Here is a 21302-nt window from a genome sequence, read left to right on the forward strand (position 1 = left end):
TGTCAGTTATAGCCACTTTAATAATTGATTCAGTGTGGAGGGACATCTAGCAGCTAGAGCCATATATTTTCTAGAGAGTGACTGGACTTTCATTGGGGCAAAGCAAACAACTCCAGTGTGATGATAATTTTGTTGTTGTCCTGCCTGCTGGACAAAAACATAAGACGAAAAAATAAGTTAATTAAAGAAACTAAAAAAAAAAAAAAACAGCTGACAAAAAGTGAAATTCAAAGTATGCAAACCAATAACCACAGCTATGAAAAAGGGACGTAAATGCTATTTCAGAATGCTAATGAAACTCAGCTGTTGGTTTTTATATAATTTCATTTTCATGATCCAGGTTTTTCATTTGATTTACGGTTTTGTGTGTTCTATGATTAATAGCAGAAGCTGGGCGCCATTTTAAATGGATTTAATTAACATTAAAAAAAAAAAAAAAAGAAAAGAAACTAATCTTAACCTCATAACTCCCCAGCACCCCCACGCACCCACCCACCCTTCAGGCCCTCCCTCCGGGCGGGGCCTCCTGTTCTTGCTCTGCATCACCATGCCCTCACAAAGAGAAGAAGAAAAGCCATCCGGTCGCAGCTGCTGTCTCATGTGAGTCCCTCTCAGCTTGTTTTCAGCGGAGCTTTGTGGTGTTTTACCGGCTGTTTACCGGGTCAGTGTGTGTCTTGTGTGTGACTCGAGCACAGCTGAGTGTGTGAGTGTGTGTGTGTGTGTGTGTGTATGTGTGTGTGTGTGTGTGTGTGTGTGTGTTGCGGCGCGTCGGAAACTTCAGCTAGAAACTTCCAAAAGTTCCCACCAAACTTCATGCAGTTTTCTGCTGATTTTGCCGCGGGCTGTTTTCACCCACGGAGAGTCTGTTTTGTGTTTTGGTTTGTGTGTTGTGGCTGTGTTTGTGAGTGTGGATAAGTGAAGGAGTGTGAGACCGCTACGAAGGAGACGCAGAGAGGGTGGGTGGGTGGGGTGTGTGTGTGTCTGTTTGTGTGTGTGTGTGTGGTGCGGGGTGATAAAATGTTACCAGACTGTGTCTCAGCTCTCTGTAAAAGATTCCTATGACTTAGTACATCTGCCCTTTCTTCTGGGTCTGTGACCGTTAGCTGGTCCCTGGATCTTATCGCAGGTCTGCTTCATTATAGCGTCAGCTACAGTTTACCGTTATAAACTCAGGCTACGCAGCCGTGATCTGGTTTGACTTTAATTATACTTGACACATATAATTTTAGTTGGTCGTTTCTGGTAATGTTTAAATAGTGTGTTTGTAGAACAAAGTTGGCATGCTTTGGTTTTAAAGTTTTACTGTCGTCTCCTTTTTGCACCAGTTTATTTGGTACACCTAATGTAGCCTTAAAAACAACAGTCCTGCAATAAATCCTAGTCCATAACTCAAAGATATTCAGTTTACTATCATCTATGACAAAGGGAAGCACAGAATCTTCACATTTAAGAGGCTGGAACCAGCAAATGTTTTGTACTTTCTTTTGAAACTTTCTTATGAATGTTACAGAGCTATTTTAGTTTTTGTTGAAGCTGTTTTCTACCCATTGGTACAGACGGGATGGATGAAATATAAGAAGCATCTGGCACAAACTTGTGCCTCCAAAATGACCATCGGGTTGAATTAACAGTTTAAAAAAAACTGAACATTACATGGATTAGATTACCTTAGGTTTAGTTTGGTGTACTTAATAAAGTGAGTGTATATGTGTCTTTTGGGTTTCCACTGTAGGTTTGCAACTAACGATGGCTTTTATTAGTCAGGTTTTTTTCTCATGTACTTGATAATTTGGTCGGTAATATGTCAGAGAGTCATCCCATCCCAGTTTCCTACAAACCCCAACGTGGCGTGTTCAAATGTCCTGTCTGGTAAACCAGCCCAAAACCCAAACACGAAAACCAGAGAAGTATTTTCTTAAAAAAAGTACTTTAAAGGATTATAACAAATTGTCATCACTGTCATCATCTCCCAGACCATACTATATTTACTTTATCATAGATAGACTCACAGTATGTCCCTAATATTTTAATCCTGGGTGTATCTACAGTTCTCACTTGGTCTGTTTTTACTTTATCGCGATAAACTGCACAGTCATCTCATACTATCACCGTAGTTGATCGGTCAGTTGATTATATAATATTCCTTTAATATGTCGGCAGTGAGTCCCTGAAACATATGTGGTCTCAGAGCAGTTATGTTATTTCAGGCCCCCTTCATTATAATTTCTCCGACAGCTTCCTGTTGTAACCTAGTTTGTTGTACTCAGCTGCTCTGTGCTGGCTTTATTGTCCACTAGTCATTTGTTTCCTGTATAAAGGTCCATTTAAATAATGTGTTGGTGGAACGACCCTTTTTGATTTAACTGTATTGCTGTCTTTTATCGTATTTTTACAACATTCTAATGTGTTTAAGATGCACTGTTTGTTCTGTGTGACCTTAGTGTACTTTAATAATTAATATTCTTATAGTGTTTCTTATAGTGTTTCTATAGAACCACTCCCATGACATTTGTCCGTTGTTCACAGTTTGGTCTGTTTAGACTCCACTTAGACTCCATTATCTCTCGTAGTATCCCTATAATATTCATCTGCTGTTATCCTGTATTTATCTTTTTGTAGGCTTCCTTCATTATAACATCTACAGTATCTGTAGTTTTATCTCCATCACTTTCCCTAAAAAAAAAAAAACAAACACTTGAGATTTAAAAAAAATTATCCACAGATAAGGTATGGTAACACTTCACAGGAAACAGAGCAGTTGTTGTAAATACTTGCTGTATTTCTATAATATTTCTCCTATAATATTAGTTAGTCAGTATATACTGTAATATTTCTGTAATACTTAAATCGTGTGTCTGTGGAACATAACTGGCCTAGTTAGTACTTTCTCACGTTACTGTGTTCTACTGCGTCACCGTCTCTCATGAAATTTGAAAGCATGTGTGATTATCTTGTGGTACTTCACTGCATATTTGCAGTTTTTGCTCCGTTTTGATTTTATTGAACTTTATTATTACACATTTCCAACAAAAACACTCAAAATAAAATGTGTTGATTCACAGATAAGATCAAACGTACTGATCCCCACGAGGGCACAGTTCATCTTTACAGCAAGGAGCAGAGCAGAGAGGCAAGTATAAATACTTATAGTAATATTACTTTAGTATTTCGGTAATATTCCAGTTGGTGAATCTGTTGCGCTCAGTTGGTCTTTGCTGACTTTATTTACGAGACTCTGCCATATAATATTTGTTTACTAGTAGCCTGTAGTTATCTTTCTGTGGGCCTTTTTAATTATAACGTCTCCTGAAGTTTCCCTTCACTGTAGAACTTGCAGAGACTCAGTTGCTCTGTGCTGAATTAACCGTTCACTAGTCAGTTGTTTCTTCAGGATTCCTATAATATTTAAATAATGTGTTTATGTACTTAATTCTATTGTTTTCTCCTGTAGTTATTCTATGATATTCTCACAGCGTTTGCATAGAACCATGTGTAGTTCTCCTACAATACATCTGTAGTGTGTCGTTTGTTCACAGTCGTGTGTGTGTGTGTGTAGACTTTACTGTACTTTATTCTATTGCTATCTCATAATACTGGTATACTGTATCTGTTAGCTGGTATAGTTATCTATTTGAGTGCAAGCTTTCTTCCTTGTGATGATTCCCACTGACTACTCCTACTGATAAATCAACATTGTCTGATGCACTCAGTTGGTCTATTTTGAATCTGCTGTGTTTGATTGTAGCATGAATCCTCAATCATAGTTGGCTGACCTAGTTTTCCTGTAATATTTCTGGTGCTTTATGTACTTTTTTGCATTTTTTGCTACTTTATCAACCTTTTTGTGGAGATAAAATTCAAACATGGGTCTCTCTTTCTTTGTGATAGTAGTAGTAACGTAGAAATGTGGTGAGAGAATTTTAGATTTTTTATCTCCTGCTGTGTCTCTAATATTTGTATATTATTTCTCTGTGTGTTAGTGTTTGTAACAGTCCAGTTGTGTTTGATGTGGTGTGTGACTGTGTGTTAATGAAACATAGGTTGGGTTTAACAGCTGAACCAATATACTGAAACATGTAATTATAGACAGAGAGACAGAGAGAGACGGACAGACAGACTGACTGTGTGGTCTGTGAGTCAAACGTCCTCTGTATTTGGACAGATGTAATTATAGAGGCCTGATTCTAAATCTGAACTACAGAAAGAGATTGTTACAGGCCCGACTGACTGTCTGTCTCGAGGCAGTTTTATTTCTACAGCCTAGAATCACAGATTTCTCAGAGGTCTTTTAAAACGTGTCCAACATGTGACACCTTTTATTCTTAGAGCTTCGATTCATAGGAATGAAAGAGTCCAACTAAAACCCTTTAAAGAAATTAAAGGGAGAAATGTCAAAAAGCTGCAGGGACGAGAAATTAGTTTCATCTTTACAGAGCAGACCGCTGGACCATGAGGACACTCTGTACAGTGGCAAGAGAAAGTATATGAACCCTTTGGGATGAGCTGGTTTTCTGAATTAATTGGTCATAAAATGTGATCTGATCTTCATCCAAGTGACAAGTACAGAAAAACACAATGTGCTTTTAGCTAATAACACACAGATATTTATAATAAAGCAATTAAACATTCATAGTGCTGGTGGGAAGTGTAAGTAAACCCTTGGATTTAATTACTGGTCAAACCTCCTTTGGCAGTAATAACTTCAAACAAGCTCTTCCTGTAGCTGCAGATCAGACCTGTACAACTTTCACGAGAAATCCTGGACCACGTTTTGGTAAACCTGAGAATTAATTTTCCCCTCGATGCTGGCGAGCAGTCCAAGCCCCGCCCCCCCTTAGTTCTTAGTAGTGTTGTGAAGTGACAGGTGCTTTATAGCGAGCTTCAGGTGCGCAGTGATGTGTTTTTTTGGGGGTTTTTTTGGAGAGCAGCTGCTTCCTCTGCATGTCCTGCCATCCATGGACCATGATTCACATATGGTAGACTCATGAACAGAGATGTTAACCACGGTTGATTCCTTTGAGGTTTTAGCTTTTACCCCAAGGTTCTTGTTTATGGATTCATTTGTCAAACTGTCACCTGCCCCCTGACAGATCAGAGCTTCCTGTTTTGACCTGCATAATGTCGTAACAATGGCGTCTGGAGTGTTGTGATACTGGCAGTGTTTGAAAGACCTTTCCTCTGTTAAACAGTTCCACCGAGCAGCGCCAACAACATCATTCCTCTTTCGCAACGCCAGGTTTACATGTTTGCCCGGATGACTGCTTTGTGCTCGTCATGGTCAACGTCACGCAGCGCGTTGTGGTAAATGTTGAGAGAAGGTGAAAACAATGGTCCGGTGTGATACAGTACGCAGGATAAAATGATCAGTTGTCGCATCGGACGCCTATTTTCACGTTCGGGTTGATATAGTTTGGAATGAACCCAGCATAAGGGTCTGTCTTTGAGTCAGCACTGTGACAGGAAGTCAGAGTGAGTCTGAGTAGGGTGTTTTTATTTCCTGTTGCTGAAGTCACTATTTAAAACCACCTCACTTTGGGTCTGTGCATGTATGATTTTCATCTGATCATCTTAAACCTTTATCAGCTGCACTTGGAAGTTTTCAGCTCAACTTACTTATTTATTTAAATCCTGTGGTTAGTGTGTGAGCAACAGCAGCACCATAAAGTCCTCAATGAAACACAAAGAAAGACGTGACTACGTGTTGACATCCGTCGTTGTCCCAGCATCGGGGCTTGTTATTTATCAAGTGTCTCAGGATCCCATGGGAGTTCATGAGGATATTTATGTTAATTATGGATCCTACACTGACTTTCAGGAACAGAGGGATGTCTCTTTGGCAAGGGTGAGATGTTTTTTTCCTTAACGACACTTTGGGCTGCGAAGCAGAAATTATGATGGCATGCTGTAGTTTTTATGTGTAAGTTTAGACGTTTGGAAGCAAATGCTGTGTGACTAAAAGACGTCGAGTTGTTGTTTTATCTGAAGTCTCTGTGATAGTTTGCCTCTTCAGAACCTGGAAACTTTTCTTTGACACAGCTCAGTGTGAAGAACATGCACAGGTTTTAGTGTTAATTTACATATGCAGTGTGACAGTATCAGGACAATGATGTGTTTATGTGTTTGTGTTATTCCTCTAACACACTGAATTAGGAGTAAAACAGTGAGGCCAAAACACTCGCTCCGAGCTTTAACGCTGCTTCAGTAGGGCTGGAGACTTGACATGTTTCCGGTTTCTAGAAACGATAGAAACAATAGAAACGATAGAATTTCTGAATTTCAGTATCAAATCAATGTTAGATACTTTAAATGTTGCCTGAACGCAAGTTCAAGGTTGACTAAATAAAACTGATAATTTCAATCAGGAACTATTTGATGAAATAAGTCAACAAAACACTCGACGGGTACTCGTTGGTTGGTACCAGAAAAGTACTGACGTTTAGTCCCTCGATGTTACAGAACAGAAATTAAGAGGACAAGTGATGACAAACGAAAATGCTTAAAAACAACAACAACAGTGAAACAGGTGGCAGAGTCTTCTCTGTGGGTGGTCAATCTGTGTAAACAGAACAAGAAGAAACATAACTTTTAATCCTTGTGTTCTCTGGCAGCCTGTGTGAGAACCAACAACAATCTTCTTCTGTGGTGTCGTTATTTTCCAGCTCGCCGCTGTTGTGCAGAGCAGCTGGTTTCCATTCTGGTGTCAACACTGAGGTCAGAGGTCTCAGAGATAGACAGGAAGGAGTGCTGTCACATGGTGTTCTCGGCACAGGGAACCATGCGACCCCTAAACCTGTAAACCTGTCAAGCCCTCCCCCCCAACCCTAAAATAACATAAAGGACACTGTGGCTCAGCTGATAGTCATTAACCCTCCACTGTCCTCTCTCTCAGGCAGATCTCTCTGCCATGAATACAGCAACTGGGTTTCTTATCAGCGGTTTTACATATGTGCATCTCAGAGACGGATGAAGCGACAGCAGAGCGTGTGGGTGATAGAAGAGATTGTTTGAAATGGCCCCCCTAGAAGTCTTAGTAAGTTTTGTTTTCACTTGTGAGCGTGTGACTGTTTGTGAAATTCAGACGCACTCATGCGATAAGAAAGAAGAAAGAGCTACACTCTGTCTGCACACACACACACACACACACTCACATGCCAAAGGAAAAGACTCGCTTCTATCAATAATACAAGTAAAACAGGTAAACCATGTTTTTATAAAGGCAAAATTTCATTACTGAAATTTACAGTATGTCTTATCCCATTCAGACTGTCATAGTTACTACATTTATATGCACTTTGCGTGTAACTAGGTTACACTCTGCAGTATGCAGATTTCCTGAACATCACGTAGATGGGAAACCTGGTTTCTGTGTTCAGGGGGAGTGGAATAGACATGATTACCTTAGCTAGATTTCTCCTGAAGAAAACCAATTTATTTTCAATTTATACAGGTAACCAGGGTTTTTTTTTTAAGCATGCGTGTGACAAAGATTGCTGACAGGAAAAGTAAAAAGTAGTAAGAAGGTGGATGAAAGGGAATTTAATTTCATGTGTCATTGTCATTGAAAATAACTCCTTCAACTCCAAGTCTGTCTGACTGTGACTGAAACCAGCACAAAGAAGCCTGTAGAAAATCTAAATAGGTCAGTTTCCACCGCTGAACGTTTGATTACATTCGTCTGGTGAGGAAGAGCTGTGTCTGTCTATCTCTGATCCCATTCAGACTGAAAGCCAGCTCACGCCACTGTGTCAGTCTGAACTGGTCACCATATGTTTAGTCATCTTTTCCACTGTAAATTCCTATTTCACAGTTTCCCTTTAACAATCTATTCCATACTCCTTGACAGAAACTCAGGAGCCTCTTGGATAATGGAAACATACCGGTACTGTAGGTTTACACTCTGACCGTCAGTTTGAATTATTTCAACTTTGTTTCTGAAAAATCAAGGTTTTTTTCCACATAGTTTGGTGGATGGCTCTAAATTATAAATAATGGCTCCTGCAAAAAAAGACCTTCACTCCCCCAGAAGCGACAAAATTTCAAGTCTAGTTTCAAGTTTCAGTCTCAAAAAGCAAAGTTTCTTATGCTGTAATTTCTAATGCACCTCTGCCCTTGGCCAGTGTGACTCATTTTATATCTGTCAAAAATGAGTGTAACATGACTGATCTGAACATGTGCAGGGCGTTTCTATTTATCACGGCTCATGACCTGCTTTCGTGTGTTGTTTTATCTGCGCCTACGTGTAATTATGGATTTGATGTCAGATCAGCCATGGAAAGCACGGTTCTGTGTCGTGTTGGCTGCTGGGGTTCACTTCCTGCCAGTGCATTAGGTCCAGCAGCCTCTCATCGTTTCTGCCGTGCATTGAGGCCGAGTATCCCTGTAACACTGACCGGTAACAATGTTGCCGGGAGAGCTAGTGGCGCGAGACTGCGTAACATGTTAGACTCGACAGTTAAACGGTGTTGTAACCTACTAGTACTTCTGGTAACAACTAGTCAACTAATGGCACACATCCCTATGTGTGCCATTAGTCGCATGTATGTACCATCTGTTGTGCTCAAGGAAAATAAAATCAGGAAATGAATAAATGTGCAAGTTTGACTTTGTTAGGCAGAATCTTCTCATCTCAGATCAGTGTAAAAATAATTTTTCTGCTCACGGTACAGGGCAGTAACCCTGCACAACCACAATGCTAATCAGGCCAGCTGCTCTTTATTTTCAGCTTTTATTCAGACCAGCTGCTTGAATAAACACAGTAGAATCCAGCAGAATACAGATAGATTCCTGTCTGAGTAAAGCTGTATTAAACATAAGTCACCTTTGTCTGAATGACAACAATTGATCACTTAAACGTCTTGATAAAGGGAGCATTGTCGTTTATTCTGAACCCTGAAAAAGGCTCAGGAGAAATAATGTATGGATGTTAACCAGTAATGTTTGAACAGTTATTTACTTCCTCCTTAAAATTAATTTTTAACAGATATTGATCAGTGTATCAGTGTTTTCTGTGTGGGCTGAGTGTTTTCTGCTGTTCTGTGCTGCTTCTGTGTTTAAGCCCTTTGTACCAGGACAAGTTTGCACAGTCAACATGGCACACTGTCAAAACTCATGTTAGCTAACATGCTAATGCAGATGCTAATCCGGGAACTTTCCTTCAGGAATTTATCCTCAGATTGTGTGTGTGTGTGTGTGTGTGTGTGTGTGTGTGTGTGTGTGTGTGTGTGTGTGTTGATATGTTAGTATCTGTCCTGACTCGTCTCCTCTGGTCCTGTTTTCCAAAATGTAGTTTAGGAACAGTGGTTGCAGAAGTATGGTATAATTGCTATGATACAGTTAGTGGTTGCAGTGGTATTAAGCCCCTTTTTTAAAACAGGAAATACAAACCATTTTGGTCTCCATCTCTCTCTTTCTGTAAGTATGTCTTTTTGCCTCTTTGTTTTTAGTCTTTTTGCCACAGACAGAGGTGTCTGTTAGTAACCTGTTCTGTCTTCATTGAGACATAAATTAATATTCAGCTGTTGGTTGTGATGCTGTGGTTGTCAATGGGAAAAAAGGAAGAGGAGACTCTCCTTCAAATCAGCTCATTCAGCGTTTTCTGCATTTTCAAACAGACAAATAAAACTTGTGTCTTTTACAAATCTGAGAATAAGAAGCTCTGATAAAAGTACTGGTGTTATTTGTGTTTTGGTAAATAAACAGGTTTCCCATTTTCAAAGAGCTGAGGATGTTACACGTGCCATTGGGGGTACAAAACACGTTTCCGCAATATCCAAACACAGTTTATATGTGGACGTTTTCACAATTCAGAATAAAGCTGGTGGCTGGACACCTGTGAAATTACTGTTTAGCTGTTTAGAGGGTAATTTGTAAGCAACACACATCCACACAACAGTTTTTTTTGTTGTTTGTTGTGATAATACTAAACAACGTGTCAGTACCCTGCCACGCTCATTCTGTTTATTATATTTGTAATTAGCATGTATGAAAATTATAAGAATTATGCTTTGACATAATTCATGTTCAAAGCATCCCTCTGCTTCTCTATCAGCTGTCACCGATTGTTTGTTAATCTAGTTTTAACTACTTCATAAGCTTTATATAAGGTTATCATATCTAAAATTTTACAACTAATTTTTCACTATCAGATGAATGTGGAGTAAAAGGTAGATGGTGAGATAAATTTTGAGGGCTGTGAGATGATTAATGGGGAATGAAAAAAACTTTTGGTAAAATTATCATACAAACTTGTCCATTCATATGAAAAAGTTTGGGGATGTTTTTGACAAAAATGAAATGTGTCATACGTAAATACAGTGCAGCAATCACTCTTCACCACTACATTTCTGTAACTTGGTGAATGTTTTAAAGGAGCTTTAGTGCCACTATTAGAAGAAAAAAGTAATACTATTAACACTGTGTGTGTGTGTGTGTGTGTGTGTGTGTGTGTGTGTGTGTGTGTGTGTGTGTGTGTGTGTGTGTGTGTGTGTGTGTGTGTGTGTGTGTGTGTGTGTGTGTGTGTGTTGAACCAGTTCCAAGCATTAGGAAATAAAGTGTTATGGCTATCAGTTACACAACAGAGTACTGAGGAAACGCACATACAGCTCTGCTGATTCAGACTTCTCTCACGGTGAGAGAGGGAGAGACATAGAAGTAGAATGGTTGAGAGCGGGAGCTGAAACACGAGAAGCTGAACTGGATCCAAATCTGATTGGTATGCAGAGACCAAATCTGTCTGCATGGAGGCATTCCTGCAGGAAGAGAGGGGAGGTGGAGTTTGGGAAGGAAGGGGAGGGGGAGGAAGAGGGTGACTCCAGTCATCAGCAGAAATCCAAAGCTGGACCTTTCTCTTTCCTCTTTGTTTTTTGTTTTTTTTCAAGGTAGAAGGCAGTGTGTGTTGTTGTAGATGACGCCATCCTCACAGAAGAACACTTCAGGCGTCACTGTCGTCGGAAACAACATGTCTGCCTGGTTATAGCAGTGTTTTCATGTTCTCTGTGAAGAACTTCACTGCTGACTGAAGTTTTCTCAGAGTGAAGAGCAGCTGTGGTCTATGTTTTTTTGCACGCTGTTTACTATGGATAATTAATCCAATATAAATGGTTTGTTAGTTGTTAGAAAAAAGTTTGTTATGAATAATGAGTTTGTTAACAATATTTTGTGATGGATGATGAGTTTGTTAGAAATTGTTTATAGATGATTTGTTTGTTGTTGATGATGCTGATGTTGCCGTGTCTTTCTGTCTGACTCAGGTGTGACCACAGAACCCGTCTCCACCAATAGGAAAGCAGCGTTGTGCGCGAGTCTCAGGCTCCATGGAGGTAAACCTGAGACAAACGACTGCACAGAGGAAAATGTCCAGATGACGTCAGATGACACGGTCTAACTATGCTGACATAGCAGGCTGAACAGCTGATTGACTTCTCAACCACACATCCTTCCTCCTGTCGCTGCCCACCCACCGTCCGTCCAGCCATGTTGCTGAGGAAGAAGTTGTGCGTTGTTGTGGTGATCGCTGCCATCCTCTTCCTCATGCTCGCCAGTCACAGCATCCAGAGGAGATATGTCTTGCCTGGGTCATCATCCTTGCCCACCATTTGGGCCACGCCCCCCAGCAGGCAGGCAGGTGAGGGCAGTTTTTTGTTTTATTTTGGCTTTTTTTTTCTGTGTTGTACAAATAATCACTTTTTGTTATAGTAACATCAGTTGGAATAAACAGAAGATCAGAGCTGCGTACTGATACACCTGCGATTGTACCATAAAGGTGTTAACAGTCTTAGTAGATCTCCCACGATGCACTGTGCTCTGACTCTGTTTGTTTGTGTTTGTAATTTATGAACCCACAGTGCATCTTGCTGACGTGACCCCTGAACCGCCCCAGACGCACCCTCCTCCCACCCCCACCGAGCCTGAGGCCGAGGAGGAGGCTGTAGATGACTCCCAGCCTTACCCGAGGTAACACACAGTAGGCCATGGACTCTGTGTATCCCGTGATTCCCTTCTCTGTGTCTGTCTGACTCTGCTGTGTCGTCCTCTTTCAGGTCTTGTGGTTGTCCTGAGTCCTGTGTTTCGGACCTCGGGTCATCGGACTGGTTCAGCCGAAACTATGACCCCAAACAGCAGCCCATCCTCCGAAGCTTCAACAACAATTTTGACCCTGAAGCACTCAGATGGTGGCTGGTAAGGATAGAACATAGGAACTGCGCCATTTCTAATAACATTAGTGTTTCAGTTCCTGTTTTCGAAGGTACAAAAGTCTGAAATTCGATAACTTTTTTTTAAATGTTAAAAAAAAACTGTTTTCACAGTTATTATCAAGACTTTGTTGATTGAAATAATTAGTTTGTTTACTCAAACCCTAACCCATACATCTGAAACCTACTATTTATTGTACTAACATGATTTTATACCACAGTCAGCAAAAAAATGCAGATAGTCTCAATATTAATATTGATAATTTACATCAACCGTGAATCAAAGCAAAGTAGTGGGTACAGTCACAAAAAGTAGTTTTAGTAGGCATGATGTCCATACTGTGAGTTTCAGTAAATTGTCAGGGCTTTTAAGAAAGAAGTGAGTTTTCATGAAAACTGAAAAGTAAGATGTCTTAAATTTGTCGCCGTGGAAGCTGTCAGCAGTCTGGGTGAGGAGACGAACGTCTGAGTCTTTTTCCTGCATTTATAGATTAAGTCCTGCAGCAGAAACCATTAGTAGATTAAAAGGGGGGGGTGGTAATGCTGCTAACATCAGTCTGATCTACAGTATGCAGTATACTGTATATTTTGTGTGTGTGTGTGTGTGTGTGTGCGTGAGAGTGAGAGTGAGTGTGTGAAAGAGAGAGCTAAAAATGCACCACCACAGCCAAATGCTGTAGCTACACTTAGTGTGAAAATGTATGGCCTTATCTATTATTATTTCGGTCAATCATCTTCATCATCAATTAATCTGACAATCACTTTCTAGATGGATCGATTATTCACTCAGAATATCGACAAAAAAAAAAAAAATCTGTTTCAAAGAACTAAAAGTGGCATCTTCATATATCTCAATTTGTTAGACCCACACCAAAAAATTCAGTTTACTATCATAGAAGTCAGTAATTGTTCACCTTTTACAGACTGGAAGTTGCAGATTTTTGGTATTACTGGTTTAAAAAATAATTAATCAACTATCTTAGGTAGTTGCAGATTAATTTTCTGCCAATCAACCAATTGTTTCAGTTTAAAATCATGTATAAGCAACATCCAGCATAGAACAAAATGTGATATGGTCCACTCTTCCACAGAGTCTTCAGCGGTCCGGTAACGACCAGACTCTAGAGAAAGTGATGTCAGAGATGTTCCAGGTCATTTCCCCACCCACTGTGGACTTAAGTCCCCACCCCTCTCGTTGCCGTAGTTGTGCAGTGGTCGGCAACTCCGGCAACCTGCGAGGGTCCAGAAACGGCAAGCTGATCGACTCCCACAACTCCGTGATCCGGTATGTTTGAACATACATACAAACACACTGATGGCTTATCACTCTTCCTCACCTCATCTTCCTCTTCCACAGGATGAACAAGGCAGTGACTAAAGGATTTGAGAAAGACGTCGGGAATCGGACCACACATCACTTCCTGTACCCAGAGAGCGCGGTGGACGTTGCGCGAGGGGTCAGCCTCGTCCTGCTGCCTTTCAAACTGAGAGATCTGGAGTGGCTGACCAGTGCGCTGTCCACCGGCCAGGTCAAGATGTACGGAAATTAGATTCAAATCTACATACATTTAAATAGATACAGAGAAACATAAAATATAGTATGTTCTAATATACAAAGCTTGAAGTGTATTATGACCGTTAAGTCTTTTTCTGTTTGTTTGTGTTCAGGACCTACATGAGGGTTAAAGAGAGAGTGGAGGCCGATAAAGACAAGGTAAAATAAATGCTCCATCATGTTCTCTCTGCTGTAACCTCAGCCAACCTCAAATTATGGCATCCTCTGGATTTTTCATTCTTTTTGTTGTTTCGGAAAATGTTTCACTTCTCTTTCAGTCTAGTTTTAGATTTTTCAGTTCTCGTTTTAGATGATTCCACAAGTTCATAATAAATTCACACAGATTTTTTTCCACATACGATTATTCTTGTTTTGAAACACACTGTTTGTTAGTTCAGCAGTTTTCAGATGATGATTTTCTTTGTATTAAACATTTCACCATGATGAATGCGCAGGTTCTGGTGGTGAACCCGGAGTTCTTCAAGTACGTTCATGATCACTGGACCGAGAATCATGGTCGCTACCCCTCCACCGGCATGCTGGCTATCATCTTTGCCCTACACACCTGTGACAAGGTAGGAGGGAGGAGTCCAGCATCCACATTCAATATGCCATTTGCAAGACCAAATTCACATTCTTTATCAGTGTTTGATTATGTCCCTGAAGTGTCCCTGAATGCACCATTAGAAAGAAAACTATGGGAAGTTTTCATCACAGTCTGTGCTCTTAAATGCATCAACACATAATGAGAACAAAACTGACAGAAAGGTGAAGGCGGAGTTCCTCATCATCTGAAGTTGTAGCACATTAAAAATCTTCATACATCACTGTCAAATGCTAAATGTTAAATCGTGCCTCAGTATATTGGTATATATATATATATGGTATCACTTCCTGTCTGTGTTCAGGTGTCTGTGTTCGGTTACGGTGCAGACAAGCAGGGGAACTGGCATCACTACTGGGAAGAGAATCGCTACGCCGGAGCCTTCAGGAAGACCGGCGTCCACAGCGCCGACTTTGAGACGAAGGTCATTCTCCACCTCGCCAAGGAAGGCAAGATCAGTCTGCACGTGTGACACAACAACTGACGGACCCACCCACCTGCAGGCAGACCCACAGATGTCCTTACGGACCTGCTTACTGACCAACAGATCATTCACCACTTTATTTTAGAGACCAAGAACCACCTGCATCTTTTCTGGTGTCCAGTTGAATCTGGTTGATTGCTGCTGAGCGTCGGCACGCGCAGCTGTCGTCTGACTGTTAAACCAAATTGGAGCCAGCTCTGGACCATATGGTTGCCAGATTTGGACATAACAGGAATCAGACCTGTGTACTTCTTGCATATTATAATCATCGTCCTCGTGTCTGCCCTGATTCAGACGTCCAGGTATGTTGGATTGAGGCTGCTGTTGGGGCCCAAACATTTTTTGATACATAGGTTAACTGTGGATGGACTTTTTTGGGGGTGAGACGGGCTAAGCCTGCAAACTCCAGCTGGTCGGGGGGGGGACTGGGGTGGGGGCTCGGATTTCCTCCCTCATGCAGACTCCTGCTGGTTAAAATGACTTCCAGCCCAACTTGAACAAATAGAGACTTTTTTGGGGGCTCTCCACTGTTCACAGAGACAGACCGTCCTGCCGTCTACGACTGCGTGGATCGACCACACAAGTTTTGCTCTGAGCGGGAAACAACCACAGACTTTTTATATCTTTTTTATTGGATTTTATAGACATTATACAGGGATAACCTCCTTTTCTAATCAAAGCACTTTGCCCTGAAGAAGAAATGGCATGAGGCCATGTTGTTACTCATCTGTCCAGCCATGTTACAAGACTTTTTATTTTTTTGTTTTTTAAATATCATTTATAATCCATCCATTTATTCTTATCTTAATGCAAACCGTCCTGATCTAGAAGATCCTGACAGACTGGAAAAAGGGCGACAGTTTTTAAGTTTTACGTCCTATCAACATTTTTTAAATTTTTTTTTTTTACCTAAACCAATGTCACTTCCTGTCTTGACCATATATGGAAGCAGTGAGTGGGAGGAGCCTGTGTGAGGTACTCAGCCTGTGGTTATGATGCTTCTACAGTCTGCAAGTTTTCATCTGATTTCACTGATTGTTCAAAACAGGAATGTTTTATTAGTGTTACTGATACTTTTTAAAGGACTAGTCCAACATTTAGTGATAATCTAATTTTCTAATCGCAGTTTGCTCCCTCCAGTGGCTAACAGAGTTCAAGGTAAACTGTAAAGCCAAATAATAGAGAGAAGAGAGATAATAGTGAGAGAAGCTGCAGACTGCTGAACTTCATGAACACAACCAATGGACAGATATAACTGCTCACGGTTCAGCCAATGGGAGCGACAAAGACGAGAACGACCGTGCACGACTTTTAACTAAAGATTTATTGAATAAAACCTAACAAGGACAAAGTCAAACAATCAGTAACATTACTAGTGAGTGCCATGCATGGATGCAGTGCAACGTACTTTCAAAAAAAAAATTTTTTCCAACCAAAAATAACCAACCATATAAATGAAGAGAAGCTGATCAGTCCAGCAGGTAGCAGAGGAGTCAGTCAGCTAACTGCTGGACTTCCTGTTAAAGGGAGATAACAGTATGCAGGGGGCTGTTTCACACGTGTACTGTGAATGTACAAAAACTGTTGCATATTGTCAATCACAAGTCGTTCAAGTTTGTGGCTTTGTTTGCACTATGAAGAGTTTCAGGACGTTTTCACACTGAGTTTGTTTGATTCTAAATCCAATCCAAGTATGGTCATTGCTCTTAAAGCACCGGTATACTTCCTTTAAACTGAACATGGATCTGAAAAGTCCATTCACATTACCTTTTAGTGTTAATGCATTGATGAAAATTGTTTTCAACATTTCATCATAGTTTTCAGTTTATTTTTTATTTACGTTTTAATTTGTTTGATCTGCACTGAGTTCTTGTGTTCAAATTCATTTTTTGGCTGTTTACTCCCTATTTCAGACAAACTGCCAGTGTGAAAGCGCCACGAGACAGATGCTCAGTAAAGATCTCAGTCTGCTTCAGACAAATTTGTTGGTAAAACACATGGTCTGACCTCAGAATATGTCTACCAGTTTTTAATATCCACACTGGAAGACGGTGAAAAAGCCTGTTATCTTATTTTCCTTGTGCCTGCATCACAGTGCCTCCTGGAGCCGTCTCCAACTCCTGTTCCTCTTGTGTGATGTCTCTGCACCAAGAATAACAGTTTCTTTTATAGTGCTGTTCACATGAAAAGTGGCAGTAGTAGTTGTGAGCAGTGTGAAAAAGCAGAACTTGAGAGAGAAGTTCAAACTCTGCTTCCTTTCACACCTCCACACACGTGGCCAGCTACTGTGTAAAGTGAAACTGATTGTTGTTTTGCATGCAGTTTGCAGAAAAGGAGGTTTCAGACGCCATTAGACAGTCCAACAAGCCCTTTGTCTGAAGCTGACTGAGGCCTTATAAATAATCATGAATGCTGAATCATCGTCTGGGGACTGTTGCTCTGTCGTTAGCTCGGCTGCAATAAAGAGTGTAGTTTGAGTTTAACCCTTTTTGTCAGGAACACTCTTAAACCCAACTGCTGAGTCATCAGAAGCTGTGGTTTAATCTGGAACATGTTCTGCTTGTTTTAAAAGGTTTCATTCACAGCTGAGATTTAACAGCTTGTTGTGGCTTCGCCAGGAAAACTTCCTGCTACAAAACTGGGAAATTATCCACTTTACGAGTTGACGAGGAGCGCCTGAATGTGCCATAAACACGAGTTCAGTCTCTAAGTGACAGAGCAGTAGCCCTTCCAGTGTCCTGAGTTGGATTTAACATCTGGATGCAAGGTTTTTTTCATTTACAGGCTAAGTTGTTGTAAACAGAGTTTCTTCCTCACACTTAAAAAAATTGTTTGTTGTGAGTGTGAATCCAAAGTTGTGCTTTTTAGATTCCCTGCAGTCTGGAAATGTAGGCATTATTTCCATCAGGGACGCACAAAAGTGCAGATTATCTCAAATCAACCAATCAGCTGCTTGTAATTCCATCATAATCAGTTGTATATGATTTGTAGATTTAGAGCAGAATGACGTTCACTGACAAAACAATATGTATGTGTGATGTATGTTCAAGTTACCATAGCTTTAATTCAGCTTTTCATGTTTAAACTGTGACTTTTTGATAAAAGAGAAAGAATTGTCAGCTTCACTTAACAACCTACTGATCATTCAGTTCATTCATCCATTCATAGATGCCAGACAGACAGAAGCACTGTGATATTTCAACAAAAACAGAAACCCACCGCTGTCACTTTGAATGACATAAAAAATATGAAACAGAATTCAAGAGGTTTTGAGTTTTTTTTTTTTCCCTATCAGAAAAATCCTAAGGTTTCTGGAGGTAAAGTTCGAAACGATCAAACCCAGGTGAGAAAGGTTAATACTTAATGTATGGATAATGTGTTTCTGCCACCATGACAAAAAAAACAGCTCAGTTTTCTTGTTATAACAAGATATTTTTCATTTGTGAATTTTTTCATTAGACTGAATAATTCTTTTTTTTCAACAAACTTTTCATTATTAACGCAAAGTTAGTGTAGATCATTGTAGTATTAGCTGCTTTTAACAAACAGCAGTTCCCATAAGCCCTAGACATCCGAGGGCTAAATGTCATGGCTTGACAAAAAAAGGCGACTCCACAAACAAGTCTAGCAGTCGTGTTTAGTTCAGACATGTCTCTAATAACAACAGAAATTAGTGGATTTTATGGATATGGACAAAACCAAGCTGCCATTTTGCTTTATTTTTTCCTTGGGAAATTTTCATCCTTTAACAAGAAACCCAGTCATTTCTTTTTTGTAATAGTGGCAGTAATATGCTTCTGTACTTACTCACTGAGGTGCTGTGATTTCTTGGGACATCGAAGGCAGCTGGAAGCATCAGATGTGTCTCACTAAAGGCTTCACCTCCTCTGAAGTCCATGTTTACAGACCAAATCCAAGATAATCAAGGTCAACAAGGTAGAATCCTGTTCCAAAGGCTGATTTTACCTGAATTTAGAGTAAACGTCTGGCTCTTATCCTTTGGTCTTCAGTGTCATTTATCGGATCTGGTCTATTAAAGGACACGCTCCCACAGGTCCTGCTCCTCCAAGGAGCAGAAGCCTGAAACAGGGCAGAGGTGGCTTGTACTGTGGCATCGCCACTGCATCAGTAACTTTATATACATAAATAAATTAGAAATAAAACATTGTTCAGATATAACTTCAAAAGTCCAGTGGATTGTTGTATCAATGTCCTGCCGTTATCTGTGTGCTTAGTAAAATATTGCTTTTCATTTTTAAATAAATAAATAAAAGTATTGTGAACATCAGCTTAGAATCATCGCTGATCAGCCTGTGCCAGGCCGTCTCCACGGCAACATGACCACATGACCCGAGCCACATACAGAGTCTGGTCTCGATTCTTCACTGAAAGGTCATCTGTAAAGTTTCCATGGTAACGGAAAGTTGCAATAACAGCAGCTGGACGGTGGTCACGTGAACTCACAGGATGCTGGAACTCCTCAGGGCCAGTGTTTGGTCCTAGTTTGGTTCTCCTGGGTCTGTTGTGGTTTGGATCGATGATGGTTCAGGGTCAGGTTGGGTCCTGTGCCGGTCCAGGTTCATGTCACTCTGAGAGCAGCTGGACGAAGGAAGATGGAAACAACCCTCTCTGGTCTGGCTCGTCCTCTATGTAACCATGCTGCACACACAAAGACACATTTACAGTTTGTACGTTTTGAGAAACCTGAACATACGTTATTTGAGGGTTAAAGAGTCAGGTTAACAGATGGATATACTCGATAACGCAGAGGACAGCTAAGTTTCTCCGTCCCGCCAATGGGACCAACCAGAGTACAAGATGACCAGACCAATAATCAGAGCACAGGATGACGATACGTACCCACCAATCACTGTCCTCCTGTCCCAGGACCACCAGCACCTGTCCCTCAGAGAAGCTGAGCTCGTCGTGGTGGTCGGCCTGGCAGTCATACAGCGCTTGAACCCGTCGACTCGCCGTACCACGAGGCTGATGGACAGAAGCAAATCATTCTGAAAATATTCCTACTAATAGTCCCATTGTTACTAATTAACAATTAGAAAATTGTCACATTTGTGAAGAAACTATAACCGGCGTCAGGAGGTGGCTGCAAAATTATACTACCCAACAAAGGCAAAACACAGTAACGACATCTTTGGTCAACGGAGTAATGACCTACAAAACATACCTGAACACCTAATATCTACACTTTAACTGTGAAGTTGCTTTTAAATTTCTTGCAAATTTTGTTTTTGTTTTTACTTAGAAAAGGATTAAGTTACCAGCAAGCATTTAATCACATCCTTTGTGTCAGAATATTTAACAAAGTAGAGATGGAAATTTACAAGCAAATATTTGAATAATATCATAAAAATGGTCATAGTATAGTAAGGCTTCAAAATCTGCTAAAAAAAAAGTCATACTTTAGTATGGCTTAAAAATGTCATAAAAATGGTTATAGTATAGTAAGGCGTCAAAATCAGCCAAAAAAAGTAAAAAAAAATTTTCACCTCAAAATGTCATAAAAAACGTCATAGTATAGTAAGGCGTCAAAATCGGGCAAAAATAGTCAACTTTTTTTTTTACCTCAAAATTTCATAAAAAACGTCATAGTATAGTAAGGCGTTTTTTCGGCCAAAAAAAGTCAAAATTTTTTTTGACCTCAAAATGTCATAAAAAACGTCATAGTATAGTAAGGCGTTTTTTTTTCGGCCAAAAAAAGTCAAAAAAATTTTTGACCTCAAAATGTCATAAAAAAACGTCATAGTATAGTAAGGCGTTTTTTCCGGCCAAAAAAAAGTCAAAATTTTTTTTGACCTCAAAATGTCATAAAAAAACGTCATAGTATAGTAAGGCGTTTTTTTCAACCAAAAAAAGGCAAAAAAATTTTTTGACCTCAAAATGTCATAAAAAACGTCATAGTATAGTAAGGCGTCAAAATCGGCCAAAAAAAGTCAAAATTTTTTTTGACCTCAAAATGTCATAAAAAACGTCATAGTATAGTAAGGCGTTTTTTTTCGGCCAAAAAAAGTCAAAAAATTTTTTGACCTCAAAATGTCATCAAAAACATCATAGTATAGTAAGGCGTTTTTTTCGGCCAAAAAAAGTCAAAATTTTTTTTGACATCAAAATGTCATAAAAAACGTCATAGTATAGTAAGGCATTTTTTTCGGCCAAAAAAAGTCAAAAAATTTTTTGACCTCAAAATGTCATAAAAAACGTCATAGTATAGTAAGGCGTTTTTTTCGGCCAAAAAAAGTCAAAAATTTTTTTGACCTCAAAATGTCATAAAAAACGTCATAGTATAGTAAGGCGTCAAAAGCGGCCAAAAAAAGTCAAAATTTTTTTTGACCTCAAAATGTCATAAAAAACGTCATAGTATAGTAAGACGTTTTTTTCGGCCAAAAAAAGTCCAAAAATTTTTTGATCTCAAAATGTCATAAAAAACGTCATAGTATAGTAAGGCGTTTT

The 21302-nt window shown here is 39.9% G+C and overlaps 2 protein-coding genes across 6 annotated transcripts in view; one reads left to right on the forward strand and one right to left on the reverse strand.

Annotated features, from left to right (window-relative positions):
- The first annotated feature begins 550 nt into the window (after positions 1 to 550).
- st3gal8 (ST3 beta-galactoside alpha-2,3-sialyltransferase 8) lies at positions 551 to 15881 on the forward strand. Of its 5 annotated transcripts, none has more exons than XM_041033206.1 (9): positions 551 to 600; positions 11250 to 11623; positions 11844 to 11952; positions 12039 to 12177; positions 13283 to 13476; positions 13549 to 13728; positions 13860 to 13905; positions 14202 to 14321; positions 14655 to 15881. In XM_041033206.1, exons 2-9 carry the CDS (start codon positions 11473 to 11475, stop codon positions 14820 to 14822), a joined length of 1107 nt encoding a protein of 368 aa, XP_040889140.1. In that variant the 5' UTR covers positions 551 to 600; positions 11250 to 11472; the 3' UTR covers positions 14823 to 15881. The 5 variants fall into 5 exon arrangements, with proteins under 5 accessions (XP_040889140.1, XP_040889141.1, XP_040889139.1 ...); XM_041033207.1 differs by lacking the exon at positions 551 to 600 and adding an exon at positions 638 to 661; XM_041033205.1 differs by lacking the exon at positions 551 to 600 and adding an exon at positions 5522 to 5842.
- A 3050-nt stretch (positions 15882 to 18931) lies between these two features.
- unm_sa1614 (un-named sa1614) overlaps positions 18932 to 21302 on the reverse strand; it is a 28051-nt gene continuing 25680 nt past the window's right edge. The window contains exons 28-29 of the mRNA XM_041033204.1: positions 19695 to 19820; positions 18932 to 19493 (exon numbers count right to left, since the gene is read on the reverse strand). Of these exons, the coding sequence (XP_040889138.1) occupies positions 19419 to 19493; positions 19695 to 19820 (201 nt within the window). The 3' untranslated portion in view covers positions 18932 to 19418. The remainder of the gene's footprint in view (positions 19494 to 19694; positions 19821 to 21302) is intronic.

This window comes from Toxotes jaculatrix, chromosome 3 (assembly GCF_017976425.1).
Source record: "Toxotes jaculatrix isolate fToxJac2 chromosome 3, fToxJac2.pri, whole genome shotgun sequence".
In the NCBI taxonomy this organism is placed as follows: domain Eukaryota; kingdom Metazoa; phylum Chordata; class Actinopteri; family Toxotidae; genus Toxotes; species Toxotes jaculatrix.